Below are 26,499 nucleotides of genomic sequence, written 5' to 3' on the forward strand. Positions count from 1 at the left end.
CGGCGTCTGGCTGCGGCTGGGCGCTGAGTGTAGGTGAGCCCCGGGGCGGAGAAGGGCCGGGAGAGGTGGTGGTGGGGGTGCCACGGAGAGGAGCGCCGAAGCCGCGCCGCGAACGGCAGGATGTGGCGGGGAGGCCGCCGGCCCGGCACGGCCCACCCCGCGCCGCCGCCATCGCCGTGGCCGTGGCTCGGCCGCCCCGCCTGACGTGGCGCCGGGGCGATGACCACCGGCAGGGCCGTGCCCCCAGCCCGGAGCTAAGGTGGTGGTGTTGTTTCTTCCGAGATATGGAGCCGCCGTTCTCTCAAGGGCCCAGCCGTGGGAGCGGTCTGCCGGGAGCCACGGTCGAGAGCGAAGGGCGATCCCGGGAACGGGAGGCCGGCCGTCAGCGTTACCGGGGCTTTGGGGGAAAGCCGGCGGCTAGCATCGGCCATTTCAAGAATGTGGCTTCGGGGGTGGAAAGGGAGTTCAGTTCTTTAATTTCAGCATCTTCTTAGTGCTTGGGAATTGGTATGGTAACAAATACATTGTCCCTTAGGCTTTTCGCTTGGCTTTGTATGTCATTTTGGATTTGTCAAGGATGAGGAGAATTAAGAAGCGATTGTTCCAGAAACTGTAAGGGCTAACTAAATTACCATGTGTTTGAGCCAGCGGAGCGGGAGACTTGGGGGGGACAGCTGAGCGATTCTACATCCCCCTTGTAGGAAAAAGGTGGCCTACGCTAAGTACATGCTTATGTGCTTACACCACAGAGTAACCAGCCTGTACTTGGAACACACCGTGTATCTACCGAAGTGAGGCTTTTCCAAACGACTTGTTCTGGTGCCCCCTTGGCATTGATTGGAGCAAAAGAGAGTCCAGGGGCGGAGTCAGCTAGCGTAGCTTTTTTGGAAAACATGGTACATACACTGAGTATTGAAATTTATTATTGTCTTTCAGCACCTGCTGTGTGGGTGAGGGTTTCATTTGCGGTGACCTCTCTGAGCTAGGATAGAGATGCTTTAGTGGTTACCAGATCTGCATTAAGGAAATCATGTAACACCACTACTTGCTATCTCTGCTGTGAACACAAAATTAACTGTTAGTTTCCTAGGGACTAGGCTAAGTTTAATTGGCTTGGGTATCCCATCTAACCTAACAGACCCTAAGTCTAGATCTATTTTCTTTTATTGTTTATGTTCTAGGACACAGCTGATTTGGGGATGAGAGGGATGTAACACCGCTGCCATATGTAGTTCACAAAAATAGTAGACGCTTTGTTGAAAATAAAAGGCTTGAACCTTTTCCTTCTAAAATAAGTGACAAAACTTCATAGTTTGTAGTGCAAGGATCCAGCTAATTTGTTAAATTCCTGAGCTGCACTGTGGCACTGGATGCCACAAAGACAGCAAGGCTGGCAGTCTACTTAGCAAAACATTTTCTAGTCCCCATTTCAAATCAGAAAAAAAAAACAGTAATGAAAGGTGAATTAACTAATACCCAAAGTTTAAAAGTTTGTTTAAGGTATTAAATGGTGAATTTTTATTTGAAGAAATCCTCGCCAACTGTTTGTCAGTATTTCTGCTGTTTTGTTTCTAAGCAACTTGTTTCTTCCACCCACATATCTCCTCTGTCCTCATGTATGATTAGTTTCATTAAGTGCAACAACCCTAGAAACATGTAATGTGATTTGGAATAGTACGGGAATTGCTCTGTATTCTTCCTGAATCTCAGTTTCTTCCTGGTTTTGGAAATTTGTGGTTTTTTTTTTTTTATTGGTGCAATACTCAGCATAGCTTGAGGTGACTTCAGGACCTTCCCTAGAGAGTTCCTGTGCTGGGGCAGATGAGTAAACGTGTGCTGGTGAGATGTCGTAATAAGAGCTCTAACTTTGGTAAATAAGAAAATCTACAGCTAATAAGGGCTTTGCATTCTAGGAAGCATCTCAAGACCATGATGAAAGTGTTTTCTGTGTTTTTCCTTGAAAGATGAAGTTTTAGTTACTGAATTGGCCAACACTAAAACGGGTTATACGTTTTGCTGAAACCAAATAGATACTATTCTGATGTAGAGCAGATGGTTTCCTCCCATGTGTCTCAGGGCTGCTGCAATGCCTAGAGTTTTGTTGTGATTAGACTGCCACAGGAGCATTAGAAAGGTCTGTTTAACTCGTGTTTTAAAAACAGCGCAGTGTAAATGATAGGGCAGAGGGCAGGATGCAGAAATATCCTCACTGAACGTAACTGTACAAAATAATTGTCACAGAGGAATACTGTTACAAAGGGGGGGAGGTGCTCTCCTCAATATTTTTCTAAGCAGGAGTATGTCCTCTGTGGCATTTGGAAAATAAGTGACTCCATCTGTCTCAGTAGAATTTCCCCACCCTTCTCTTCATTCTGGTGATAGAATATTAGTAAAAGGATCACCAAAGGCTGAACTAATGTCGGGCTAAGGCTAAAATACCAACTCAGTGAACTCTTGGTTTTTTACAGATTCCTTCCAGCTGTGTGGCTTATGCAGGTAGAAGATTTTAAACAGGGCTAAAAGGCCAGGAAAGAATACTTCTTAGAAAATCAGGGGCTGCAGCTAGACCCTTCAAAATACAGCTGCCTGTAAGGCCTATAAACAGATGTCAGTGTTTCTCTTCATCATTCTACAAGTCTCTGACAGCTTTCTTATTACTGTTCTGTAGTTTTTCAAGCCTTCCTTAACCTAGACCTTCCAGGAGCTTCCTCCTGTGAGCTGCTGGGTGATTTTGTTCACCTCCAAGCAGGCTGAGGCTGCTCTCTGCCTTGCTGGATTAGACTCTCATTCATCTTTCGTAACTGGCAAGGTCTTTCATAACTTCTGATCTTTCATAACACTAAATGCTAGCCAGTGCCTCTCACACACCTTTCATAACCTACACACACGCCAAGTGTTTAATCTCATCCACTTGGAGTAGTCCTGTCCCGGATGAACTTGAAATACTAGTGTTTCTTGGGTGCTTTGTCTGATTCCTCTGAGCCCTGATCAGATTTGTGTTGAGGTCAGACTTCCTTCCCTGAGACAGCGAATGCTCAGTGGAGTGGAAGCCCTGTTCCCTCTGACCTCAGATCAGAAAACAGAATGTAGTCATGGATTTCCTTCTCTCCCAGGGTGTGAAGCCCTTATTGACTTAAGTGTGGCTCAGTTGGAGGTGATACTCTCCTTTGCTTCCTGTCCTGAACCACTATGCAGTGTTTCGTCAGTGTGGCTGCTCTGCTTGCCACCCAGAGATCCCCATCGCCGTCTGCTTGGTCCATGCTGCAGAAAGCAGGGTCACTCAGGGGCAAAGCTGCTGCTGCTGCTGCTGCTGCAAGGGCTTTAATTATTGCCTCAGCCAACAACTTTCAATTCTCTTCTTCAACAGCAATTGCACACTGCAGTAATAACAATGAAATTGGTTGTAGTTTTTGCAGAGGGAGGGTGACCTCTCTAGCTCGCTGGCCATCATGTGTGGTGACACAGCACCCCAGAGAGAACTGAGTCAGACATTGGGACACATTTCCAGAACAACCTTATAGACACTTGGGCCAAAGAGCATGGCGTTGAGGGGTATATCACAGCCCCTACCATGCACCAGCCTCTGGGAAAATCTTTTGGTCCTCCTGCATCATCTCTCTCTAGCAGTAGGACGCCGTTTGTTTTATTATAGTTCTTGCACCAGAACAACCAACAAGTGGATAAAGCGGCTAAGATTGAAGTGGCTCAGATGGACTTAGATTGGCAACATAAGGGTGAGTTATTTTTGGCCTGGTGGGCCCATGACACTTCAGGCCATCAGGGCAGAGATGCAGCATACAGATGGGCTCGTGACTGGGGGGTGGTTGCAGGAGTGGAAGCAGAGCAACTGGCAACGCAGAGGTAAACCCCTCTGGGCTGCTGCACTGTGGCAAGATACGTCTTCCAGTGTGGATCCTTGTCACTTCACGGGTTTGATGCATGATCTCTTAATAGGGAATTAAATGGGAGAGCAAGTGACTAGCAGCTTTAATAAAAACAGAGGGGGTTGGGGAAGAAAAAGGAGGTAATCTTTTGGAATTATTAGCCTGAGTGCAAAAGAGCATTTCCTCAGCACAACAGCCAGAGCCTTGCTGTGCTGTTATTAAAGCACTTCAGTGGGAATTCATGCAGATGGTCTTTTTTACCTAGCATAGGATTATACTGGATTAGTCATATAAAATTGTTGTTTACTGTCTCTAGCCCTTTTCTCTGGAGCTTTTATCAGGATCTCATGGAGGATGAAGTTTGAGGTAATGCAGATGACAAGCTTTTTGTTTGTGCAAACTACTACAATGTTGTAGTTTAGTGCAGTCCTAATGTTGCAGTGAGAGGTTCTATAGCTGATAAAAGAGGATGTTTTGCCCAGATTTTTGTTTTGCCTTTTGGGTGTTCAAGAAGGAAAGGTAAACTGTAAGGAGATGCTCTCTCTTCTGTTTAGAAAAACTGTGCTGATCCTGCTTCTGCTTCATCAAACAGAAATTCCTAACGCTTGGCACCATTTTTCATACTGCTTGCTAATGACTCATTAAGGACACAACAGTTGATTAATGCAGTAAGTGGTGTATTAGATGTTTTTTGTGTTCCCTTTCTGTCACGCACAATCATATTGTGACCACGTTTCTTCTCCACATCCAGAAAGCCCAGGGATTGGTGCTTCAACACCCTCTGCGTTTCTCTTCCTGCCACAAGGGAACTCAAACATGCAGTGCAAGAGACTCCCTTTAGATCTGCCGTGGGAGTTGGTTCATGTGGAAGTCGAGATTTTTGGCTTCCAGGTCTGACAGGCAGATGTACTGGTAAAATCGGGTCCTTCAGTGTTTTCTGGAGTTTTCACACTGGTTCTGTCATCCTGACATCTATACCATCCTTGTAGCCGTATCTTCCAGGAGGTATGGCTGAGGGCTTTCCTGGGGTGCAAGTGCCTTTGAGTCTCCCCCAGGACGTATTTTTCTTCTCTGGAGGAGGTTCTGTGCACAAGGTAAAGCAGTCACAAGCTGTTACTCTTTTTCCTAGACTCACGTCTGTGTGTGGTAAAGGTCTTTTTCCCTGGCCTGGAAGGGAGAAGTGGCAGACTGTCTCTGCCATGTGCATGCCGCTGTTGTTTTTTGAACATTATCCACTGAAAATACTAAAAATAATACCCTCCCCCCTGGAAACAAACTAACATTATAACCTGATGTTTCTATCTCTGAAGGTGATACAGAACTTCTGTCAGCATGTGTGGTAGGGATCTCTGTAGCATAATTAGGTTTAATAAATATCAGTTCTATTTGGTTTTGTCAGCTTTAAGATTAAATTGATTTCTTCTTACATATTATAAGGAAATATTTATTGTTTCTAATTCTGCAATCAGGCATCTTAAATCTAATCAGGTCTTGTTGCTTTTCCTCTTGGTATGCAGGAAATATTCATGTTTTGGACTGAATTCTGAACTTTTGCATTTAGCTATCCTCTGTGGTTGTGCAAAGACTTGGGAAACCCAGACGGCTTTTCTGTGTTTCAAGGAAGGCTCCTAGACACGAATAGGATTATTACTACCTGACTGAAGCTCAAAACAAGATGGAGAAAGGGCTTTTTTTCCTGTTTTGGCCATTGTGTTCCAGATTGTTCCTTGATTTTTCAAGTGGTATTTGTCTCTGAGATTGGCAGCACTGATTGTGCCAAAGAACATAACAGGCAGAGAGACCATATGAGCTTTGACAACTTCCACCCTGAAAGGCACTCTGAAGTCGCTGCTGGATGGAATAAAAGAGATTAATTTGGGGCAAGTGCAATTTTGATGTGTTTTTGCAAAGGCATGGAGATTTTCACAGGGGAATATTATTTCCTGGAAAATCTCATGAGGATGGTAGGTCTTTCTGAGGGTCGAAGGGACACATCCTGTCCTTTAATCTGTGTGGAAGAAATGCTATGACTGGAGTTACTGTAGGATTGTGTCAAGTAATCCTGTGCTCATATATTTTCTGACAAAGTAAATTAATGATTTTGGTGAAAAGCACTATGGGTCACATTCCTGCTGTTTGGCAGTAAGTAGCATGCTCAGCACCTGGAATTGATGACGTTTTCATTCATGTGTATCAGCATGAAATGTGTCTCAGTTTACACCAAGCTAAGTTAGAAGCAAGAATGTGAGGAAAACAGAATGTGTTCAACAAACCAGCTAAGTAATTGTGTAGGGAAATGTTTCTGCTGTAATTGCTTACTGTGTAAAGTGAGTATCTTAGTGGCATTTCATATCTACTGCCACAGAGAAGTTTTCCAAAAATCACGTATTATTGGTATCTCTGCAAGATGAACATGTTTCCTAATCAAGTACACAAGAAGTCTTTTAGCATTTGTATAAACTGTGGGCTTTGCATGCATGCTGGCTAACATCTTTTGATTTTTGGATGCTTCAAAATATAATGCCCCGTGTTACCTAGCCTTGGGCCATTTGTTCAGATCTATCAAGTATCTTCAACTTGGAAGAATGGATGCTCAGTTTTTAAGTGGAGCCACTCAAAATCAGTGACCACTTTTGAAAATGTTTGATTATAAAGTGTGTGATAAAACCTACAAGAGCTTCAGCTGTAACTTTTCCCAACTGTTTGAGGATATGAGTAGGGTTTTTTTTTGGTGTCATTTGGATCAGCACTTGTTTGATGAAATCTGAATCTTACATAAACTCCCTGCAGGTCTAGCTGCGTAGTTGAGAAACCTGGCTGTTGTCTGCTTTCTCCATCTATCTTCAATTCCTGTGTCAGCCATGGAAGAACAAAGAAAGGCTGCATGGCTGCTTCTAGGCTAGAAACTGGGAATTCTTGTTTCCCTTTTAGCTCTGTTGGTTCATTTCCCAGCTTTTCTGTGTGTAATTTTCCAGCCTGTTACTCGTAACAGTTTTGAGTTCTGAAAATATTTAGGTCTCAAAACCTGCATAGCTGTTGTCAGTTGATCTTGTGGCCTTCTGTTGCTATGTTACTTGTAAGTCCAGTCCCTCATGGGAGCAGGGTGCTTTCTTCCTGCATGTATGCCCTGCAGCCTGGTCTGTCAAAAATATCTACAAAATACAAAAACCAAAGGGAAACCCCAACAAGTAGCAGTAATACCAAGTATGACAAACACCAAGGATACACTGGGTAGCACTGTTACCAGGCATGCTGTTACCTCCTGACCTGGTAGTCATTAAAGAGCCTATACTGTGGCTTTTGGTGTGATGGAATGGGGAGATTGATCATCGAATCACAGAACAGTTTGGGTTGGAAGGGACCTTGAAAAGGTCATCTAGTTCCAACCCCCTTTGCAAGGAGCAGGGACATCTTCAACTACATCAGGTTGCCCAGAACCACATCCAGCCTGGTCCTGAATGTCTCCAGGGATGGGGCAAGCATCACCTCTCTGGACAACCTCTGCTAGTTATTTTACTACCCTCATTGTAATGAATATTTTCCTCACATCCAGCCTGAATCTCCCCTGTTTTAGTTTAAAACCATTATTCCTCATTCTATTGCAACAGGCCCAGATGCAGATTATGCTTTTGTAGAGACATGTAACATGTTGAGTGGTGATGGACAGCTGTATCCATGCGGATCTGTGATGGGCAGTATTCCCAGTCCCCTGCATTTGGTATCCACTAGTCACAGGAAATCACAGGTAAAACCAGTGGCAGTTTAAGAGACAGCCCGAGACGGGGTGTTTCTGCGCTGGCCCCAGAGGCTGAGGTGCACAGGCACAGTAAAGAAGATTCGGGAGCACCCACAAGCGCGGTCAGGATTCCTCTCTCGGTGCAGGCCGGGTGGGAGAGTTCTGCCTCAAGGGAGAGAAAACAAGGCAGGGTGAGCAGCGAAGTGAGCCCTTCCCCGCCGCAGCAGTGTCCGCCCGGGGGCGCTCGCTGCTCAGGCACCTACCGCGCTGCTCCGGAGCGGAGGGAGAAGACGTGCCCGGCAGGGCGCTGCCTCCGCCTCCCCGCTCCCGCAGGGTGCGGCCGGAGCGGTCGGTGCTCCGCTTGCTGCCGTTTCCTTGGCGACGGGGTGGTAGCGGTGGAGGTGGCGGCGGTGTAGTCAGGGCCCTTGACCGCGAGCGGTCGCTCGGCCGTGACGTGTACTGCTTAGAGCCTATCCGGAGAGGCTGTGCTTTCCTAGGCGCCTGCTTGAGAGCCGTGAGGCGGCGGGCGGCCATTCCGGCAGCTTGGTGGGGACCTTTTATGGTTGGGTCCCGCAGGTGGTGGGTGCGTTCGAAAGGGCGCAAGCCGGCCTCAGCCCCTTCGGGAGCCCATGGCCCTGCCCTCCGTCCACAGGTGCCTGCAAGTGAGTGGGACCCGGATCGCGGCCGCAGCGCGGGGCAGCCTCCCGTTCGCCGGACACGGCCCGGCCCGGCCTGCCCTGAAGAGGGCGCGGGAATGCTCGGTCACGGCGGGTCTGGGCTCGGCTATGTTTGCCGTTGCCTTCGCGTGCAGAGCTCACGCTTACAGTAGCTTAAGCGGTTTGTCGTTGGTAGTCCTCCTTCTGTTGGCCGAGTACCGGTCGGTAGCATAGGTTGTACTTATTACGCTGCAGGTTAGGGCAGTGAAGTCGGTTGTGTTTGGGTCGTAGACGAAGTGACAGGTGCTGCTGGACGAGGTTCAGCCACTGTGCAGGCAAGACATTCTGCTAGTGCAGCTGTAGCTCAGCCTTTTGGCTTCTGTGAGGTTAAAAAGCGATGATGTTTAGAAATGTGATTGAAACTTGTAAGTTTTGTCTCTTCATGATTTTTTTTAGTGCAAAACCAGTTAGCCTTATCATTCACTAATAAATTGCGAAGTTGCAATAGAAGCATTTAATACATATGTTACTGTATCTTAGTTCTTCTTGACTTTTGAAGCCAATTACTTTTTATGCTATTTTCCTTTATATATTTCCATAGTTTAAGATAATCATAATGAAGCTTAAGGGAGATAATTTTAACCTGAAATATTATCAGCTTAATTAATACCTAATCAGAAAATGTCTTATTTTTCTTTTTAAAATTCTCTTCCTTTTCAGCTCAGTGATGAAAATGAACAGTTAGTCAAGAAGTTGAAAAAACTGCATGTAAAAAATAAGGAGCTAGAAAATAATCTGGGTCAGATCCAAGAAAAACTACATCTGCAGCGGTTAATACGTGACTATGGCACACACAGAGAGTAAGACTTGTTCTTTCTGTATCAAAAGAAATAAGTATTTCAGGATTTTTTATCTTGATACTCTTCAGATGCATGAGGCCACACCTGGTCTGGGTATTCTGAGGGGCTGTCTGTGAGCAGGATGGTGGAAATGGAGGATGCTGAAGGCATATAAAGGAACAAAGGATGGCTGGGGCAACTTGTAAAAATTCGTTGTTGTAGTGAAAGAAACAGTTTTAATGTCAGTAAGTTATATCCCTGCTTAGCCAACATGCTATCTCTGTTTTACTCCAGAGTTTTAGACTGTTTTTATACCAAACAGTAGTAAGGTAGTTAACGTTTTAAAGATTTGGAAACCAGGAGCTTAGGACTTGAAAAACTATAGTGCTAGTGTTTTGGTGAGTGTCCTCCCAGGATTTGAGTACCTGTTTGCACAGCTTTCAAGTTTAAATTTTGGTGTGTTTGTGGTTCTGTGTTAAAACTTGTGTTCTAAAATCAAGCTGAAAAGTAACTTGGGCTTTTTCAGTCACTTTGTTTGATCCAATTAAAATTATAAAATGTGATTTTATTAAGCTGTTTTGTTTATTTCAATTAAGTGTTCAAGTTCAAACAGAAACCCATTTATGGCACAAGGGTGAATACAGGAAGGATCTTATTCTAGAGGGTGACAGTGTGAGGTGAGTTCTTGAAAAACTGCTTCTTCACAGAGGTAAATATTCTCCATGGAATAGAATATTTTTTTATGGTTGTCAACTGAATTTTTGTTAACTGTTATGGAAGTGGCTTTCAGCCTTTGAAACAACAGAAGATTGTTTTATTTACATTTTAAAAAGAAATAATAAATCTTAGATTAAACTTGAAACTAGGAGTAAACAAAGAACAAAATGTATTTCTGTCTCAAATCCTTCATTTCAAAAATTTGAATGAGCCAAGGAAGCTCTGTAGTGTGTGCACATGTGATGTTTTTTGCAGATTTTTAACCTCGTAATTTCTTTATTTTGTGGGAGATTTCTTAGCTCATTTGTTTTTATAGCTCAGTTTTATGTATGTATAAAACCTATAGGATGGTGCTGTTTTTAAAATAAGCTAGATAAGTGATTCTAATTTTCAGTCTACTTGATTTTTGGAAGTGAGCCACTACTTACCATTGTTTGCCAATTAGTGGTAGAAATAAGCTTTCTTAACAGCTTTTTTGATGCAAAAGATACTTTTTCGCTTTGAGAAAATACATATTTTCTGAGTATGCTACATAAAATGTTGGCCCACCAGGCTATGACTTGATTTTGAAATAAAGAGGCTGCTTCATTCCTTACAAAGTTATTTTGTGTTCACTTAAGAAATGGGCTGTGACTCTTAAGAAGATAGGCAGTCCCTACTGCTTTTGATTTCAAGCACCCTGTTTTTAGGGTTTGCTTTAGGTGGTTGTAGAAGGCCCCCCTTTTTTTTTTTTTCCCTTTTTTTTCCCTTTTTTTATTTTTTTTTAAATTTTTTTACAGTATGCCAGGCTTTCTTTGCAAACCTACATAGGAAGGCTGTGCGTTTAGCTCCGGGCTTGAACTGAGTGCCTAACTAGATGCTTATGTGGAAGAAATCCAAGTTTCTCTTTGAATCTGGTGCTGGACCTGCTTTGTATTAGGTTGCACTTGGATAACCTGAGCTTTTTCTTCTAGCACCTGTTTGTATGTGATTTTACAAAGCTGTTCTGTGCTATTCTGTATTACCATCCTGCTTCTGGTGCATAGTCATGACCTAGTATGAATGCCAGCTCTTATCTAAATTCCTCATAAAATAGGGAAAATGTCATGCTCATCAGTTACATTACGGGCCTGATGTATGCCGTAAAATGTGGTAGCAACTTAATGTAGCAGAACTTGATGCAATATATTATCAAAGGGAAAGATAATATCCCAAAGTTGTTTATTTTACATTAATTTTTACCCCCTTGCACTCATTTGCTTATACATTTTTTTCACTCGTATTCTCACACTCACACAGAAGCAATGAGATGTTTTGTGCAACACAGAGAGCTGGGTATGCTGCCTCATGAATCCTCATCATGAGTTCTTGATTGGTAGTGTCATGGTTTAAGCAAGAAATTAGGCTCTGGACAAACTGCTTTATTCCTTTAGGAGTGGTCTTTTGCTATTCCTGTTGTGCTAACAGGGAAAGGAATGATAAATGTGACATGCTGCAAAGTCATTGCCACCCCTCCTGTCATTAGTGTACGGGTCTTCCATCGATGAGTTATTTGTACTGAGGTTTAATCAGAGTGTGGCCACGTGGGCTGGACAGAAACAACAGGGTCCTCAGTCTGGCTGAGTGAAAGGGATTCTTTGCCATCATACAGACCATTCTTTTTAACTCTTGCTTTGCTGGCTTTTTTTCTGGTGCTTTCTCTTTCTGTGTTGTTGATGGCATTTCATTCACACTCATCTTAAACATTGCTGTTACAAGCTGCTACAGTACAACTACAATCCAACTAATCTCTATAGGCCCTCTAATGCTTTTGTCATAAAGGATGCACTTTTTTTTGGCTTTTATATTTTATTGCAATTTACACATTTCTTCTGTTCTAGTCTACTTCAAATGTATAATGAGCTACAGAAACGCTACATTAAAGAAATCAAAACAAACCAGGAGCAAAGGGAAGCAATTAACAATCTCACTGTAAGTAGAATTTGTAGGAAATGGTATCGAGTAAGCCAAACTTAAGTTTTTAGGGAGACTGGAAAATAATTCTTATATTTGTAAAATGAGACCATGTTTTTCTTTATAATCTTTCTTTATTTCCTGTGTCATTGGGATAACAGAAAGTAGTCTGTAGTTTCCTTTGAAAGTGAACTCTGTCACTGGTCTGTAGCTGACAGCTGTGTCCCCTTTTCTTGCTTTTTTCTTATCTAGCAACCCCTTCTTCTAACCGTATATGCATCTTCTGACCTCTTTTGTACCAGCCCTGATATTTTTCTGTGTTTCATAAGCTGATTTATCCTAGAAATCCAGCGTTAAGCTAACCAAATGAAGGCAAATAGTCTTCTGTTAGGTAGCAAGATCTGTTGGCTTCATAGAGACTAGCATAATAACTGGAGCAGAGGTAGGGCGGCGTGGCTAAGAGTGGTTCAGGAAGCTACAAGTGGGTATTGCCTCTTTAGGCATTGATGGAGCATTACAGCTGACCAGTCTAATTTCCTCAGGGGATTCTGGAACATGTGCTTTATTTGTTTGTAAATTAATATTCATTGTAATTTGGATTACATGTACTTTTTCTTCGAAGTTGGCAGTTGCTGCCCTAAAAGTACACTTTATCATGCGGAAAGGTTCAGTATCTTTGTGCATGTACATTTATATTGCCTTGCAAGCATATGGTCAGCATCAGATTCTTTTAAAATGCTTATGTATATGCAAAGCTTCACTTGCTGTATTTTTTTCCTCCTTTCAGACCCTTTGGATGAATGTAGTTTTAAGACAGCAATTAAAAGCTCTAGGTTTATATCTGGGCTATGTTTTCAGTTGTATTCAGTTGAGCTGTGTTTGTTCTATGCATTTTAAAAAATTTTTAGTTTCTTGACAGATTAAAATTCATGAGCTAGAGCAGAATCTTCGAGAGCAGAAGCAAAGAATTGAGCAACTAGAACATAAAAAGGTTTCTTGGAAAGCTAGTGCTGTTTCTGGAAAAAGAAGTCGAACTCCAGAAGGAGAAGTAACATCTCCCAGGGACATTTCTAAAAAGAAGGAACCTTATTGCAGTAAATGTTTAGGTAATGGTACAGTTAATTCTGATGATGTTCCTTCCATTAGGCCTGTCAGAGATGCATTTTGCTTCTGATCGAGAGGCACACACACCAGGGGATTTCTTCTGCTTTAACCAGCTATATCTAAAATGTTTTTTATTTTTTAAAACCTGCTGTGTAAAAATAGCATCTCATAACTAATATCCTCTCTACGGATCCAGCCCTGCATTTGTTTGAGATAAAAATAAGTGTTTGCTGCTTTTCTCTTTTTCTGAAATTGGTATGTTGGTGTAATCGTGGGTGGGAGTGCATGGCTCTATTTAGTACTATTTGTTATTTATTCTAGTAAGCTGTATCTATGCAGATCTCTTAGTGATAACGTTTGCTGTTCCCTTCTTTGGTTTTCAGACACCGATACACAAAAGAACCTGTTTTTAGCCTTAAAATCTGGGACAAACCCAGACAATGCTGGTTTGAACATGTTCTTCCTCACATAAGTAAATCCACAAGTTAAGGTGCAATTCTGTTCTACTTCAAAGCATAAAAAAGAGATAGAAGAGACGGTATAATGTAGGCATAATTTTCAGGAAGTGTGCTGTCAGCAAGAGCTGATGTGACCCTCTCATAAGTCAGGAAAAGTAACTGAGGCACATGATGTATGTTTTGTGGATTTTTAAAGTAGAATAATGCCACATTCTAAGAATCTGGCAGATTCAGATTTTCCAATTGACAGATCCTGTTACCTTTCATAGTACCTGGGAGCGTGTTGGGCCAATGCTTAAAGATAAATCACTTTATGAAGAAGGTACTTTAAAAAGCTGAACCATAATTTTCTAATACAAAATGTAGGCAGCTCTTTAGCTTAATATGATTCATATGAGGGGGAGGTTGACTGTAATGGTTGAAGTCTATATTTTTTTATTTGAATATAGAGCTATTGTTGAAGGAGATTAAAAAGCTGAAGAAAGAAAAAGAGAAGTTGTCTACAGAAAGGAGAGCACTAAAAAATCAATTAGCTGTATTAGACAAGGTAATTTATTTTGAGACAAATTTAAGAATGGGTGATTTTTTTAAAAAACCCAACTTTTCTTCCTGAACTGAAACTTATCTTTAGGCTGAACATATGTTGTTATCAAGCAAAATGCATGAATTTATAATATTCTGAGAAAGAAATGGAAATTAATGACTCCTTGAAACATTAATGTCCTACAGTACTGTTTGCCTAAGGAAGAGGAAGAGTGTAGTATTTTTGTGTTTGTTATGTTTTAAACAGGTGTGTATTTTCATAGGTTTTTATTTATTTATTTATTTTTACTGTTTGGTTCCTTCATTAGAGATTAGTTGCCTCAGGTCATTACAACGTTCAAATTACAACTCTTAGTAACAGGCTTAATTCCTTACAGCAGACATTTGCAGAGATAATAATATTTTTTGAATGATCACTTTTGAATGGTCTCCTGTTTTGTGATGTCACTGAGAGGAAATCTATTTTCTTACTTAAACATATCAAAGTTATGTCTCTGTTAAAACTGTAAGTTTAAGGAGGGCAGAGGGGAGTGCTTTGAGAAGGGACAATATGAGAAAGTGAGACCACATAGGCTGACGTGAAATTCAACAGGATTTGGATTTTATGGCTTATTGGGCTGTCTCTTTATAGTCTGTGTACCTTTATATACTGCTCTTTTTCATTCCCTCCTTCGTTGTAAATTGTTTTTGTCTGAGCCAGTTGAACCTGTTGGATAGTGTTATCAATTTTAGGCTGTTTAATGCATCATCAATCTTATCCTTTTGATTATGTAAATCAAACTTTTTCACATAGTGTAATCATAAATAATAGATCCTATTCTGAGATAAGGTATTCATTAACAAAATGTAGTTGTACTTCAGGTTCTAAATGAATACTAGCAAGTTACAAAGCAGTTAAGGTCTAAAAATACTTTCTATCTTTCTAGGTCTAAATATGGTATCCATTTTTAAATCTTAAAACTATTTAGTACTGTCTTCTTCAGATACTAACATCCTCATCGTTAGTTTAATCGCCTCATCACTCTCCTTGCTTGTCCCTTTTGTGTAATCTTGCAACTTTCAGATCTTCAGAGTTACTATTGTGTTATCTGCTACGGGCTGACTTCAGCACATGTAGATACAGTTTTGCACAGATGAGTTAGACATGATTCCTTTGTCATTTTGGACTGTCATTTGGACTGCCGTTTTGTAGCTTTCTGATAAAGTAGCATGTTTTTTGTTCTCTTAATTAGTCTTTCCTATTTGGCTGTATTTCAGGCTGTAAAATAACTTGAATTCTGCTTGTATCGTGTTCAGGGCAAAGTTTTAAATTATTATGTAAGGTCAGAGTTGATTGATGTATCTTGTCATAGCTGTGTTTGCACAACTCAACCATATATTAATAAAGATACAGAAAATGTCTTTGAACTTGGGAACAACTGAAATGCTGACTAGTTGTTACTGAGAATGCCTTTCAAAGAAACTTTAAAGTGACTATTTTCGGGTCTTTCTAGGATTTTTTTGAAGAGGTAGAAGATCTAAAGCATGCTGTACAGGAATCTGTGAAACTGAATAATCAGTATGAAAAGTGCTTGAAACAAATAAGTGTGATGTATGGACTTCCTTTTACAACACATTTGTAACTACTGATTAATGGCAAGTAGATTTCCCACAGTTTTTTATACTTACTGCAACATTTAAACCCACCATGGCTTATGTAATATCACATTTTGATGCTATTATGGATTCAGTAATAAGATCTTAATATGACAAGCTGCTCTGGAATGTTTTTGTATTTTATGCCTGTGATTTTTTTGTTTATGTGGTTTTAAAATAAACTGTAGTCTGTATAACTTCAACCAAGTTTCAAAACCTCTCTTTCACACATGTAGAATGTGTCCGTTGCAGGAGTGGTTGTGAGTGGTTATGGCAATATGATAAAATCTTAGTATTTTTTTGAAGAACTTCCCAATTTATCCTTTTTTATAAACTATATATGATTACAGTAGATGTGTAGATTTGGCATTCTTTATGAATTTCAGCTGTAAGGATGTGCCAGTGCAGGAACAAATTAATTCTGTCTTTAAATTATTACAAACTTAGGGATTTCTTTCTTAAAAAAGATTTCTTTCTTAAAAAAGATCTCTTAAAAGGCATTTCTTAAAAGAAAAATGCCAAATCCCTGCTTGGAGATTTTCTTTAATCACAAAAATAGGTTAAAATTTGTGGATGAAGGAAAGATTTATGGATTAGAATTGGAAAGTGTGTTCAGAAAGATGAGACAGAGTTGTCCTACAGTATCAAAACAAGAATTTATCAGAAGCCCTTATTTTATTAAAGAGTGAAGGTATTTGAAGTGCTGAAACAGGAATGCAGAGTCACAGTTCACAAGGTAGAAATATCACATTACTTTAAAGAATGAACTTGGAATGATGAGACAGTTTCTAGGTGCAAGTGTACCCTGCAGAAGGGAAACCTTGTGAGATTTGAACCTAAACTTGTTTGTTACTGCATTTTGCAAAAGTTTAACATAGTTCCATTATAGAACTATATTTGCCTGGAAGTTGTAAACCTGTACCTTTGTGACACTGTGATGGGAGAATTGAGGGAAACTTTACTGTGAGTTTAGAAATACTAAGCTTGCTTATAACCCAGTAGAGCTTCTTTAGCTTACTAAAAATACTTGCATGATCATTACAGATAGGACTAGAACTAGGAGTAGGATTAGGACTCTTGTATCCCACTCTGTTTGTTAGGACAGTTTTATGTAGTTGCAAGTTAATGAGTAAATGGGCTTCAAAGCACGTGACGTGCTCAGAGTTGCATATTCACTAAGTAAAAGTGAGGGTAAAGCTCTAGATGTACTTGCTTCTTGGTCTGGGTATAGACCATTTTGTCAGTTTTCCCTTGGTTCGTTCTTGGCTCACTTGTAAATTAAAACTGGATAATGTTCTGAACAGAGATGGGAAAGGGAAAGAGGAGGAGTGATGCAAGTCTGTGTTGCCAGTAAACTTGGCAGATGAGAATCAGCACAGTAGTGTGTATGATGGAAGTATTTTTAAATGCAAAAATGTATCTAATATTTGATAGTAAGTAAACTAAACATAAGTGATGGAGGAGAAAAGTACCAAACCTTTTTATTTTGAGCAGTAGTCACTTGAGTATTTTTTCCTCACAGTTTTGTGATGTATAAATTTATACTTCTAGTATGTTTAAACTTTGGTGACATTATTAAATCAATCAGTAAATGTCCACAGGCTGATTTTTAAATATAGGTGAGGAAGAGCTGAAGGTTATTTCTCCCCTGCCTAAAGAATGTATGTACTGACTGAATACAAATTGTTGTGACTAGTAGACTTCTGCTGTTTGCCATTACAGAGTATTTTCTCTGCCCAAACAATTTAAAATACTGTGTTGAAGATATTGATCTCAGCTTTGTGATGAGCTTTTAAAACTTCTAAAAATCAGCTTTCAGTCAGGCCGGTGCCATGTATTTAGAACAAGAAGCAGTGAGAAATCTTTCAGTCTCTTCTCATAACTGAGATCGTCAAGCTCTAGCAAGAAACCAGGTTCTAGTCTAACCTTAGTAATCAATCTGTGAAAGCAGGAGGAGTAGCAATGTGTTGTGCAGTGACACGCTGAACCACAGCTCCATCTTGCAGCGTGCATGCAGTCTGACAGCATTGTTTCTGACCTTGCCATGATGCATGAGAGGATGCGAGTCTCTGGGTACCCGTATGGAAGGTTCGGGTTACTACTGCATGTGCTTGGTTTCTGTTTAAGCTACTGTTATGGTGATGTACAGTAGCAATCCTGAGAAAAGGGGTCAGCCGGGATGCGAGCAGCGCCAGGCTGGCAGGTGGCAGAGAGGAGGTAGGCAGGGATTTCTGTCAGCCAGAAGTAAATGTCTTTCAGCTCATTCTGCATCACTGACTTTCTGTGGTTTCATTTTCATTTTTTATCTCTTTCCTCTTTTTTCTTTCACCATCAGGAAAGCTATAAACATGGGGTGCGAATGAGAGACCTCTGGCATCTTCCACATCTGTGGCACAGCTCCCAAAATAATAACAGCTATGTAGCACAAAGGCTGGGACAGGGAATGTGTGTAGAAATGACTGGCTCTATGCTTTTGATTGTGTCAGTTGCTGTTTGTGACTTCTGAAAATGACAGTTTTGCCTTGAAGATATTTTTATTTTCTATTAATTGCAGTTTTAGGGTTTGTTTTTTTGCTTTTGATGGAATCATTTTGCTTCTGAAGATCTGTTTTGTGGTTTTTTTTTCCTCCCCACTGATCTGTAGCACTGGGGTTTGCTGCCTCTGGGTGTTTGAGCAGCTTCTGAAGAAATTTGATGTGTGAAAAATGTAATGAAAAGCATTTTAGAGAATGCATAGATGCCGATATCAAAATAGCAGGTTTTATTTGTATTAAGTTTTGTGTAGGTTGGGAATAAGAATCATAGGGTTTTTTGGTTTTAGAGTTTTGGGTTTTTTATACATGCCTAATGCAAGTTAAAAAACTTACTGGCATTTGCTGTTCAAATTAGTCCTGTTTTTGTTGGAAGAGTAGACAGGCTCAGACTACCAAAGTCTACTTCTAAATTCTGGGGTAGGTGCTGTTTGTGCAGGATAAGGCCATAGGAATTTGTGTGCTTAGTTAGGAATTTACGTGTCTCTTTGTCCTTGTTGCTGTCTCTGTTGAACAGGTGTTTCTGCTTTAATCTCGCCTTGTGAGATGTACGAACGAGATCTTATTCCTTTTTATTGCCAGTTAAAGTGCAGATGAGATTAATATTAAACAAGTTAGTCAGCCTTTATGTGTAGTTCTTCTGTGTTGTGAAATTGTGACGTCTGGCCAGTGGCTTTCTCCTGCTAAACCAAGTTTAGCTAGAACTGAATTGCATGCAATTAAGTATTAGTCATGCTAATGTTAAATAATGCATACTAGAAATGTTACATGATGCAGACTAATGGTTCTTTGTCTTGAACAAGTATTTTGTAGTGGTGATATGGGAAACTCATGTTTGAAAATAAGGGGCTATTTATCAAATAGATATTTTGGTTGGAAAAATAGGATAATAATCACATGTCTGTTTTTGATTTCCATGAGACATAAGTCAAATGGGCTAGGGCACAGGGCAGGAAAGCAATTTAAGTTTTGGTCTGTGTTTTGCATGTAACTGAGACCAGGATTTTAGAAAAGATCTACGATTCTGTGTTGTTCAGTAATTTTGCCCTAGTATTACTAACACTTAGGGTCTAAATAATTAGAGGTACTGAGTATTCACAGTTCTAATCAGAATTAGTTCAGATGAAAATTGGCTGCTAACTAATCACTGTTTTAGTGCTGTGTTCAGTAACTGCTAACATCTTAGATATTAGTCCTATGTCAGAATTTCTCTGTTGTAGAAAGCAGAATGCAGTCCCATTCTTGGGTGGGGGACAAGACTTTTCTTTGTGGATTTCTCTAGAAGCTGGTTCATGAGCATGTGAAGTAACATCTTTATAGCTCTCATGGAATCTTCTTTACCATGACCATGCTACAGTTTACCTTTAAAAAGTGATTCTTTGGAACCCTGAGAGGGTGTGTGTTGAACCTGAGTAATATTACTTGAAAGTAAAGGGCTAGTATCTCGGTCCACTTGGGTGTGATACTTGTTTTTCTTGTTGCCACTTACAGTGTGACAGTGTTTTTGCCAAGGACTGTAGAAGAAACAGAACTGTGCAAGTGTGGGTATTTCCTCCTTACACCAGTAATAATGAGTTTCTGTTTAATGCCTGTAAACAAGAGAAGCAATCAATGAGCCCTGTTACAATTGTGGCTTATCAGAGTGAAGAGATATGTTTTGGATTAGCCTTTAAAATGACAGAAAATAATATTATAGTTTCAAAAACCAAGTTCCTTGTTTGGGTTATGAACTGTCCAAGGTGGAAGAAATCAGTAAATACAGCAAGCTTACCACCTCAGCTTATTTTCCCCATATTTCTCTTCACCAATACAGTTTCTGTTTCTGAGGCTTAGATACTGTTTTCCCCTTATTAGAAATGAGGCAGCATTAGCTAACTAGTCAAGTATCCATGTGTGGATTCCTGGAAAGCTCTGGTAAACTTGTTCTGTGATAGTAAATTGCTTTTGGTTCTTTGAGATTAGTACAACGAGCTGCATTAAAGGTGGTGATTGCATTGATTTGATGTAGTCATGTTATGTGATTTGTGCCAGAAAGTGGCTGTACGTGGCATTGCCAGGCTGGCATGCATCCTCATGTTCTGCTACTCAAGCTAAGAATCGATCTTTACCTGCCTGTGACCTCTAGTTACAGTGTTTTCACTGTCTAGTTTTAAAAAAAGCATCATGCACCAAGATCCAGGCTGGCTTAAAACTGGTTACCTTGGTCCTGGAAGGAGAGAGTGCAGTTCTGCACTCAGTGGCGTGGCTATTTGTGTACTTGAAGGAGAAGACCAACTTTGCTTTTTAGGTTAATTTAGCATTTCCAAATCTAACACTGTAGGCCTTACATGGCAGCTTTTCACAGGGAATGCTGGCTTAATGAATACTTTATTTTGATTTTATCTACAGGGATTCTGTGCTGATATGAAGCCCAACATGATCCTTTGACTAACCCCTAACGTTTTCACCGGAGACGAGAACTGAGCCATTGGGAAGAGTCTTATGCCAGTACTGCAATGCTGAGTTCTAGCACAACCGCTGTGAAGAACCTTCTTTTAAAGAAGAGGCTCTGTTTCCTGCTGAAACTTGTGTTCTGTGTCAGTTCAGTGTTAATATTTTGTGAATTTTTAATTTATTATGTGGTAATTTTTCAATGCCAATGGCCAGAAGTGAAAAGTGGAGCTAAAAAAGAGACTTCAACTTCAGTCCTGAAGGCCATAATTTTAGCTGATACTCACCTACTTGGTGAAATCAAAGGGCACTGGCTGGATAAACTAAGAAGGTAATAATAATTAATTTTTTTCTTTAACAATCTCCTGGTTTCAGCATTTTTAATAGTAGCTAATGGAACAGATGTTTAAACTGATGTGGTGTTTGTAAGAAGTGTGAATGCTGCCTCTGACTTGCCCATCTGGATCTGTGCTGGGTAATAAACCAGTGTCGGAAAGGTTAATAAATGGGGCTTACTGAGGCAGAGGAGTCTTGAATATTCAGGTAGTATGTGGGTGTAGATGCCTGAGGTTTTTTGATGGGTCAGGAAGTCTCTTCCAGTATGTAACTGTTTGATAAAATGCCTTAGAAATGAGGCATCCAAGATAACTTGGATATCCCAATTGTTAATACCTTTAATTGCAGAGATAAGGAAGCCGGTAGAAGTTTGTAGCAGAAGAATTGGAGGCAACAGTGCCATTTAAAACGAAAGATAGTCTAGTCGTATGCCTACAAACCCATGTTTCTGTTAGTCCAAAAAAGAAAAAGCAGAATGCTGACAGAAAGTACTAAGTTTATAGTATAAGATAAACATTATAAACTTCTGCTGCAGAAACAATAGCATGGTTAACCATGAGCAATAATTCACTGTTCTGATTAATTTCTGCTTTATGGAATTGTAATGAAAAATAAACAAGCTGGTCTTACTTCTTGCATGAGGTGAGCGTGTTGTATTGTGGTAGAAATACCCACCAGGTAAAAGTCACTGACTGTACTCAAACTTGATTTCTAAGTATGTAACTTGAATTCCATATTGGCACTCTCAGTGTGGAGGAGCCATCTTCCCATTCCTGCCAGGCTTTTTTTTTTGTGTGTTCAGAGTAGAGGATCCAGTGGTGATGTCTGGGTCTGTATTTTCCTTTCAGGGAATGGCAAATGGAGAGGTCTTTCCAAACTGCCTTATGGTTACTGCAGCCAGATATTGTTTTTATTCTGGGAGACGTCTTCGATGAAGGAAAATGGAGCTTACCTCAGGTATGACATCAACAGCTCTCCTATTTCAAAAAATGAGGATTTCTTGAAGGAGATGGATGGCACAAGAAAGCAGACTAGGTATGCAAGGCTTTGGTTAGTATTACTACAATTGTCCTACTAGTAGAAGACGTTTCTGGTGTTTTAGACAGAAGTGGAAATGTTGTGATTCTCCTTTGTTCTTGGTAGTGTCTTGACACATTTCCCCCTCATGAAACTAACAAAGTGTAAGCGTCTCTGCGTGCGCATCTGTGCTACATACCTGTGTTGGGCTGACTGGCTGGATGCCAAGTGCCCACCACTCTATCACTTCTCTCCCCCATCCAGATGAGTATGGGAAAATACAACAAAAAGGGTCTAGATAAGGACATGGAGAGACTATTCACCAATTGCTGTCATGGGCTTGGGGAAATTAATTTATTACCAATCAAATCAGAGTGAGAAATCCAAAGAAAGTCCTGGAGCACCCCTCCTTCTGCACTGACCTTGGTGTCTGCAGGGCTGTTCCTCTTGCATATTCACACAGCTGCAACTGCTGTTGCCAGGGTTATTTTCCTCCCTTCTTAAATCTGTTATCCCAGAGGCGCTACGCATTGCTGATGGGCTCAGCTGTGGCCAGTGGCAGGTCTGTCTTGGAGCCGGCTGGCATCGGCTCGGTTTGACACAGGGGAAGCTTCTGGCATCTTCACACAGAAGCCACCCCTGCAGGCCCCCTGCTACCAAAACCTTGCCGCACAAACCCAATGCAGTATTAGTGGTCCCCTTTGGAACTGTTGAACAGCATTAATTTCTCCATTTGTTTTTTCATGCAGGCATGGGCAGATGATGTCAGGAGATTTCAGAAAATGTTTAAGTTCCCAGATTCTACTGAGCTGGTGGTTGTTGTTGGGAATCACGACATTGGATTTCATTACGAGTAAGTCTTGTCAGTGAAAGGACTATGCAAGTGCCAAGAATGGAAAGAACATGCGTACAGTAACAGGTTTTGTGTCTGAGTAACCTCTTGTGTGGTTAGATGGAATGTTTTTGATCATAACCAAATTAGAAGGTTTTGTGAATTAGAGCAAGACCTTAAAAGGTATCCATCTGTGCACATAGACCCTAGGAATAAATTTCAGAACAGGTTTCAGGCTACTTTTAAGCTTCTCTGAGCATATGTGAAGTTTTCTGAGGTGGTATTTCTGCATTGGCAGAGAAGCTTGGAAGCTGTTTTTCCTTGTGTTGGGCCTCTTTGTCAGAGAAGCGTTTAGTTTGAGCATATTCCCTTTCCTGATACCTTGAACCAGAAGAATGTAAGTGCCTTGGCTCTGCTGTACTTCTGTACCATGGCTGTGCTTACATTGGTGGGACTGGTGTTGGTGTTGGAGCATCCCTGTGAGTTATAAGCAAATGAATTTGATCTAGGTAATGGAGCAGCAAGCTGCACAAGTGGTGTACAAACTGTGTCAGATGATTTACAATGCCAGTTTCTCACCTCAGTTGTATTTTTGCTCTGTGACACAGAATGACAACTTACAAAGTAAACCGGTTTGGAAAGGTTTTCAACTTTACTTCAGGAAAGCTAATAACTCGAAAAGGAATAAAGTGAGTATGTTTGTTTATTTATCTTAATGTTTAGAGTAGTGATTTTCTGAGCTAGCAGACCAGGGTGATGACAACTGGAAGTGCAATTTCTAAAGAAGTAGTATCAGAATGCTTAACTTAGAGCCTTTTTTTAAACTTTGCATCGAGCTCATGATATGTTAAACATAAAACACTTTGCACAAACCTACAGTTTGATATGGAGTGGAAGCTGTACTTTGAGCAGGGTAACTTGGAACAAATCTTTTTAAATGGAAAAACTACTGTGGAGTCCAGATCAAATTCTCTGTTTTACCTTTTTACTTCCTTGCAGCTGGTAATGACCCATGGCTGTCAACATAACAGAAGAATAGGATTCAGTAAAGAAACACAAACAAATCCCCTCTGTACTTACAAGTTAAAAGTTTAGTTAATTTTGGTAACTTCTTTAGTCTGCAGAACTTAACTGATTTGGGAACATAGTTGGTTGTTCACAGTTTCTCCACAGGGTGGGGTAATAGCGCACAAGCTGGTTTTAACGTAGGGTAGACCGTGCTAAAGAGCTTAGTTACGTCTCTGTGGCTGCAGTGCCTGCCCTCTGCCCCTTTAGTCGACTGTAGATATGAGGCAGGAACTCGATAAGGGAAAGCAATAGCGGGTTTGTGGAAAGGCATTTGTCTTTAAACCTCAGATACATGCAGAGTGGCAACAGGTCTTCCCTTCATTTGGCATGTGTGCCATAAGGTTATAATGACTCAGGTAAATGTAGGATTCAAAACCTACAGGTTTGCACAGGTTCCCCTAATTAAGCAAGCATTAAGAATATTCTGAACAGGTCTAGAAAGGGTGTGTCATTTTAGGAAGAGCTTTGTGACTGCTCGGTATAACGCTATTGTTTATCATGCAGATGGTGCAGGGTCCCCTGGATATGTATTTCAGCTGTTTGAAATAATATATATTAAGGAATATCTCCATGTCCCCTCTGATAAAACAGTGCAGCAGAATTCTTGCATGCAGGTGCTGACTGTATGTCTGGTATCATATTCATTAACAGATGAGCTGCATTATTAATGAAATATTCCTAGATAAACTATCTTACGACAAATTTGTGGTACAAAATTTGCTAAAACAAAATTGACTTTTTTTTAGTTTTTGACCAGCATCTCTTTAAGTGGAAGCATTCAGTTCATTCATGTCAATAAAACATACTGAAGTGGGAATTTATCTTGGGTCCTGAGTGATTAAACAGGTATGAATCTTGTGGCACAAGTTCTAAATTGATTAGAAATCTAAATTGATTACAAATAAAATCTTGTTTTCTGTGCGAGAGACCACAAAGTATGAAACTAAGTTTGTTCAGGGGAGCCAGCCACATGCAGTGTTGTTTTGCTTTTCAGTTGTTCTGAAGAAACTGAATGTTAAACTGAATGTTAAAAATTACATCTCTGAAGTCTAAAATGTGTGTGGGGAGAGAAGCAAGTTCTCTGTTCCTTCAGAATTCAGCTTAGTGGCTTCTAATGTTCCAGTAGAATGCCACTTAAGTATTTGTTATAATATAAAAAAGATCTTGAGATGTAAACACGAAGCCTAGCATACAGTATGTTGTGCAACCTGATAAACAACTCCTCATAAAGCAGCCTACCAGGTAGAAAACCAGCTACAATATGGACACTCAAAAGAGGATTTACAGTACGTGGTTCCAGCAGCTGTTCTGTTGAGCTGTGCCTGACTTTAGAATACTTGCATATTATGAACTGAAGTTTATCCCACATATGTGCATGAATAGCAAATGCTTTCCTGTCTTCCCTGCTTCCCTTTGCCCACTCCCTGGTATTTTCCAGTTTTGTCCTGGTGAACAGCGTAGCCATGGAGGGCGATGGCTGTACTCTCTGCCGTACCACAGAGGCAAAGCTTGTGGCGCTTTCTCACAAACTGAATTGCTCCCAGCAGGTAAGGGTTTATTAAAGATCCGGTTATAGCCAGCAGCTTGGCTGCTGCAGTGGGAATACTGATACTGCAGCAACAGTCAGGGTGTAACTAAGACTCTCCTGAAAAATTAATATTCACATTGCAGCTTGTTACCAATCTTCTCCTCATTTGTCTCTTAACATTTTTACCTATTAACTAACTGTGATGCTTTGCTTTAATGGTGTTAACTTCCTTGTCAGTGCTCCCAACAGAGGGTGTCATTTCCTTTGTTCCAAGGAATGGCAGAAGTTCTGTAACCCTCCCTTTGACTTACAATACCTACCAATCCCTGCATTTATATTTATGAATGTTGTTCTGTTTCATACCTTTCAAGCTAGCCAATTTTTTTGCTTTTCAGCTGGAGTCCTGTCTTGATCTCCTGGTAATATTTTAATTGTGGTTTTTTTTTTTTCATCAATTCCAGTTGCTGCTTGTATTTCACTTCTCCTCCCTTTTTCACAGGCTGACTGGATGCACAGTAGGCAGCATGACTGACTGCACTGACAGTCAATCAGGAAACCAGCTCCCAGTGGAAAAATTGCCAGGCTCTCAACTGCTGTCTCTTGGGCTGCCCTAAATTTTGTTTGCTTTTGTTTGTGCAGTGAGATTCTGCTGTTGCTTCCTGCATTCAGGAAGACGGCAGCCGTACTTGCAGCATATACAGAAAGGGGAATTAAAGCATTTCCCTTTCTATCCATAGCAGAGGTTCTTAAAACTTTGTACAGTGGACAGTGTTTAAACACTATACTGTGAGCTGATACTGCTTTTTGTAACACACCCCACCTCCTCAAATGTAGCTGGTGTTTAATTCCCCTCCTTCCTCCTATGGTACACATAGGTGAAGACAATATATATGGATTTATTTTATTCACAGAAACCAAGTAATTCCAACAAAAGATGCAGTGATGTGGAAAAGCTTCCAGCTTCAGAACCCATCCTTCTACAGGTGTGTTAGAGGTGGGGTGAGGCAATACTCTGACATGTTTTTAGCGTATTTATTACTGTTCCAGAAAGGCTGACTCATTAACAACTGATCCTTGCTTTGAATTTCTCCCAGCACTACCCTCTCTATCGGAAAAGTGATGCTGAATGCACTGGAGAAGATTCTGCTCCTCCAGAGGAGAAGAACATCCTATTTAAAGAGAAGTATGATGTCCTGTCTCGGGAAGCATCACAAAAGGTTTGATTTATTGGAAACCTGAGTATCAGTGGGTGG

General features: G+C 40.7%; 2 protein-coding genes across 4 annotated transcripts in view; both read left to right on the forward strand.

Moving 5' to 3' along the window:
* The first annotated feature begins 13 nt into the window (after positions 1–13).
* Positions 14–26,499, forward strand: part of MPPE1 (metallophosphoesterase 1) — a 29,389-nt gene continuing 2,903 nt past the window's right edge. Inside the window, exons 1-9 of one of the 3 annotated variants that reach the window (XM_057397451.1) lie at positions 13,739–13,873; positions 15,363–15,508; positions 20,424–20,796; positions 21,650–21,758; positions 22,568–22,671; positions 23,259–23,339; positions 25,157–25,265; positions 26,158–26,229; positions 26,341–26,463. In XM_057397451.1, the coding sequence (XP_057253434.1) occupies positions 20,531–20,796; positions 21,650–21,758; positions 22,568–22,671; positions 23,259–23,339; positions 25,157–25,265; positions 26,158–26,229; positions 26,341–26,463 (864 nt within the window). In that variant the 5' untranslated portion in view covers positions 13,739–13,873; positions 15,363–15,508; positions 20,424–20,530. Of the gene's footprint in view, positions 34–13,738; positions 13,874–15,362; positions 15,509–20,423; positions 20,797–21,649; positions 21,759–22,567; positions 22,672–23,258; positions 23,340–25,156; positions 25,266–26,157; positions 26,230–26,340; positions 26,464–26,499 lie in introns of those variants that run through there. The other 2 variants (XM_057397453.1, XM_057397452.1) reach the window with 2 other exon arrangements.
* Positions 8,202–13,873, forward strand: LOC130592847 (uncharacterized). The gene is made up of 7 exons (XM_057397455.1): positions 8,202–8,282; positions 8,997–9,136; positions 9,712–9,792; positions 11,692–11,782; positions 12,684–12,870; positions 13,252–13,358; positions 13,776–13,873. The coding sequence occupies exons 1-6, from the start codon at positions 8,250–8,252 to the stop codon at positions 13,338–13,340; spliced, it is 621 nt and encodes a 206-aa protein (XP_057253438.1). The 5' UTR covers positions 8,202–8,249; the 3' UTR covers positions 13,341–13,358; positions 13,776–13,873.

Source organism: Pezoporus wallicus, unplaced genomic scaffold (genome assembly GCF_028554395.1).
Source record: "Pezoporus wallicus isolate ANWC-B61680 ecotype Strahan unplaced genomic scaffold, APGP_CSIRO_Pwel_v1 contig_227, whole genome shotgun sequence".
Classification (NCBI taxonomy): domain Eukaryota; kingdom Metazoa; phylum Chordata; class Aves; order Psittaciformes; family Psittacidae; genus Pezoporus; species Pezoporus wallicus.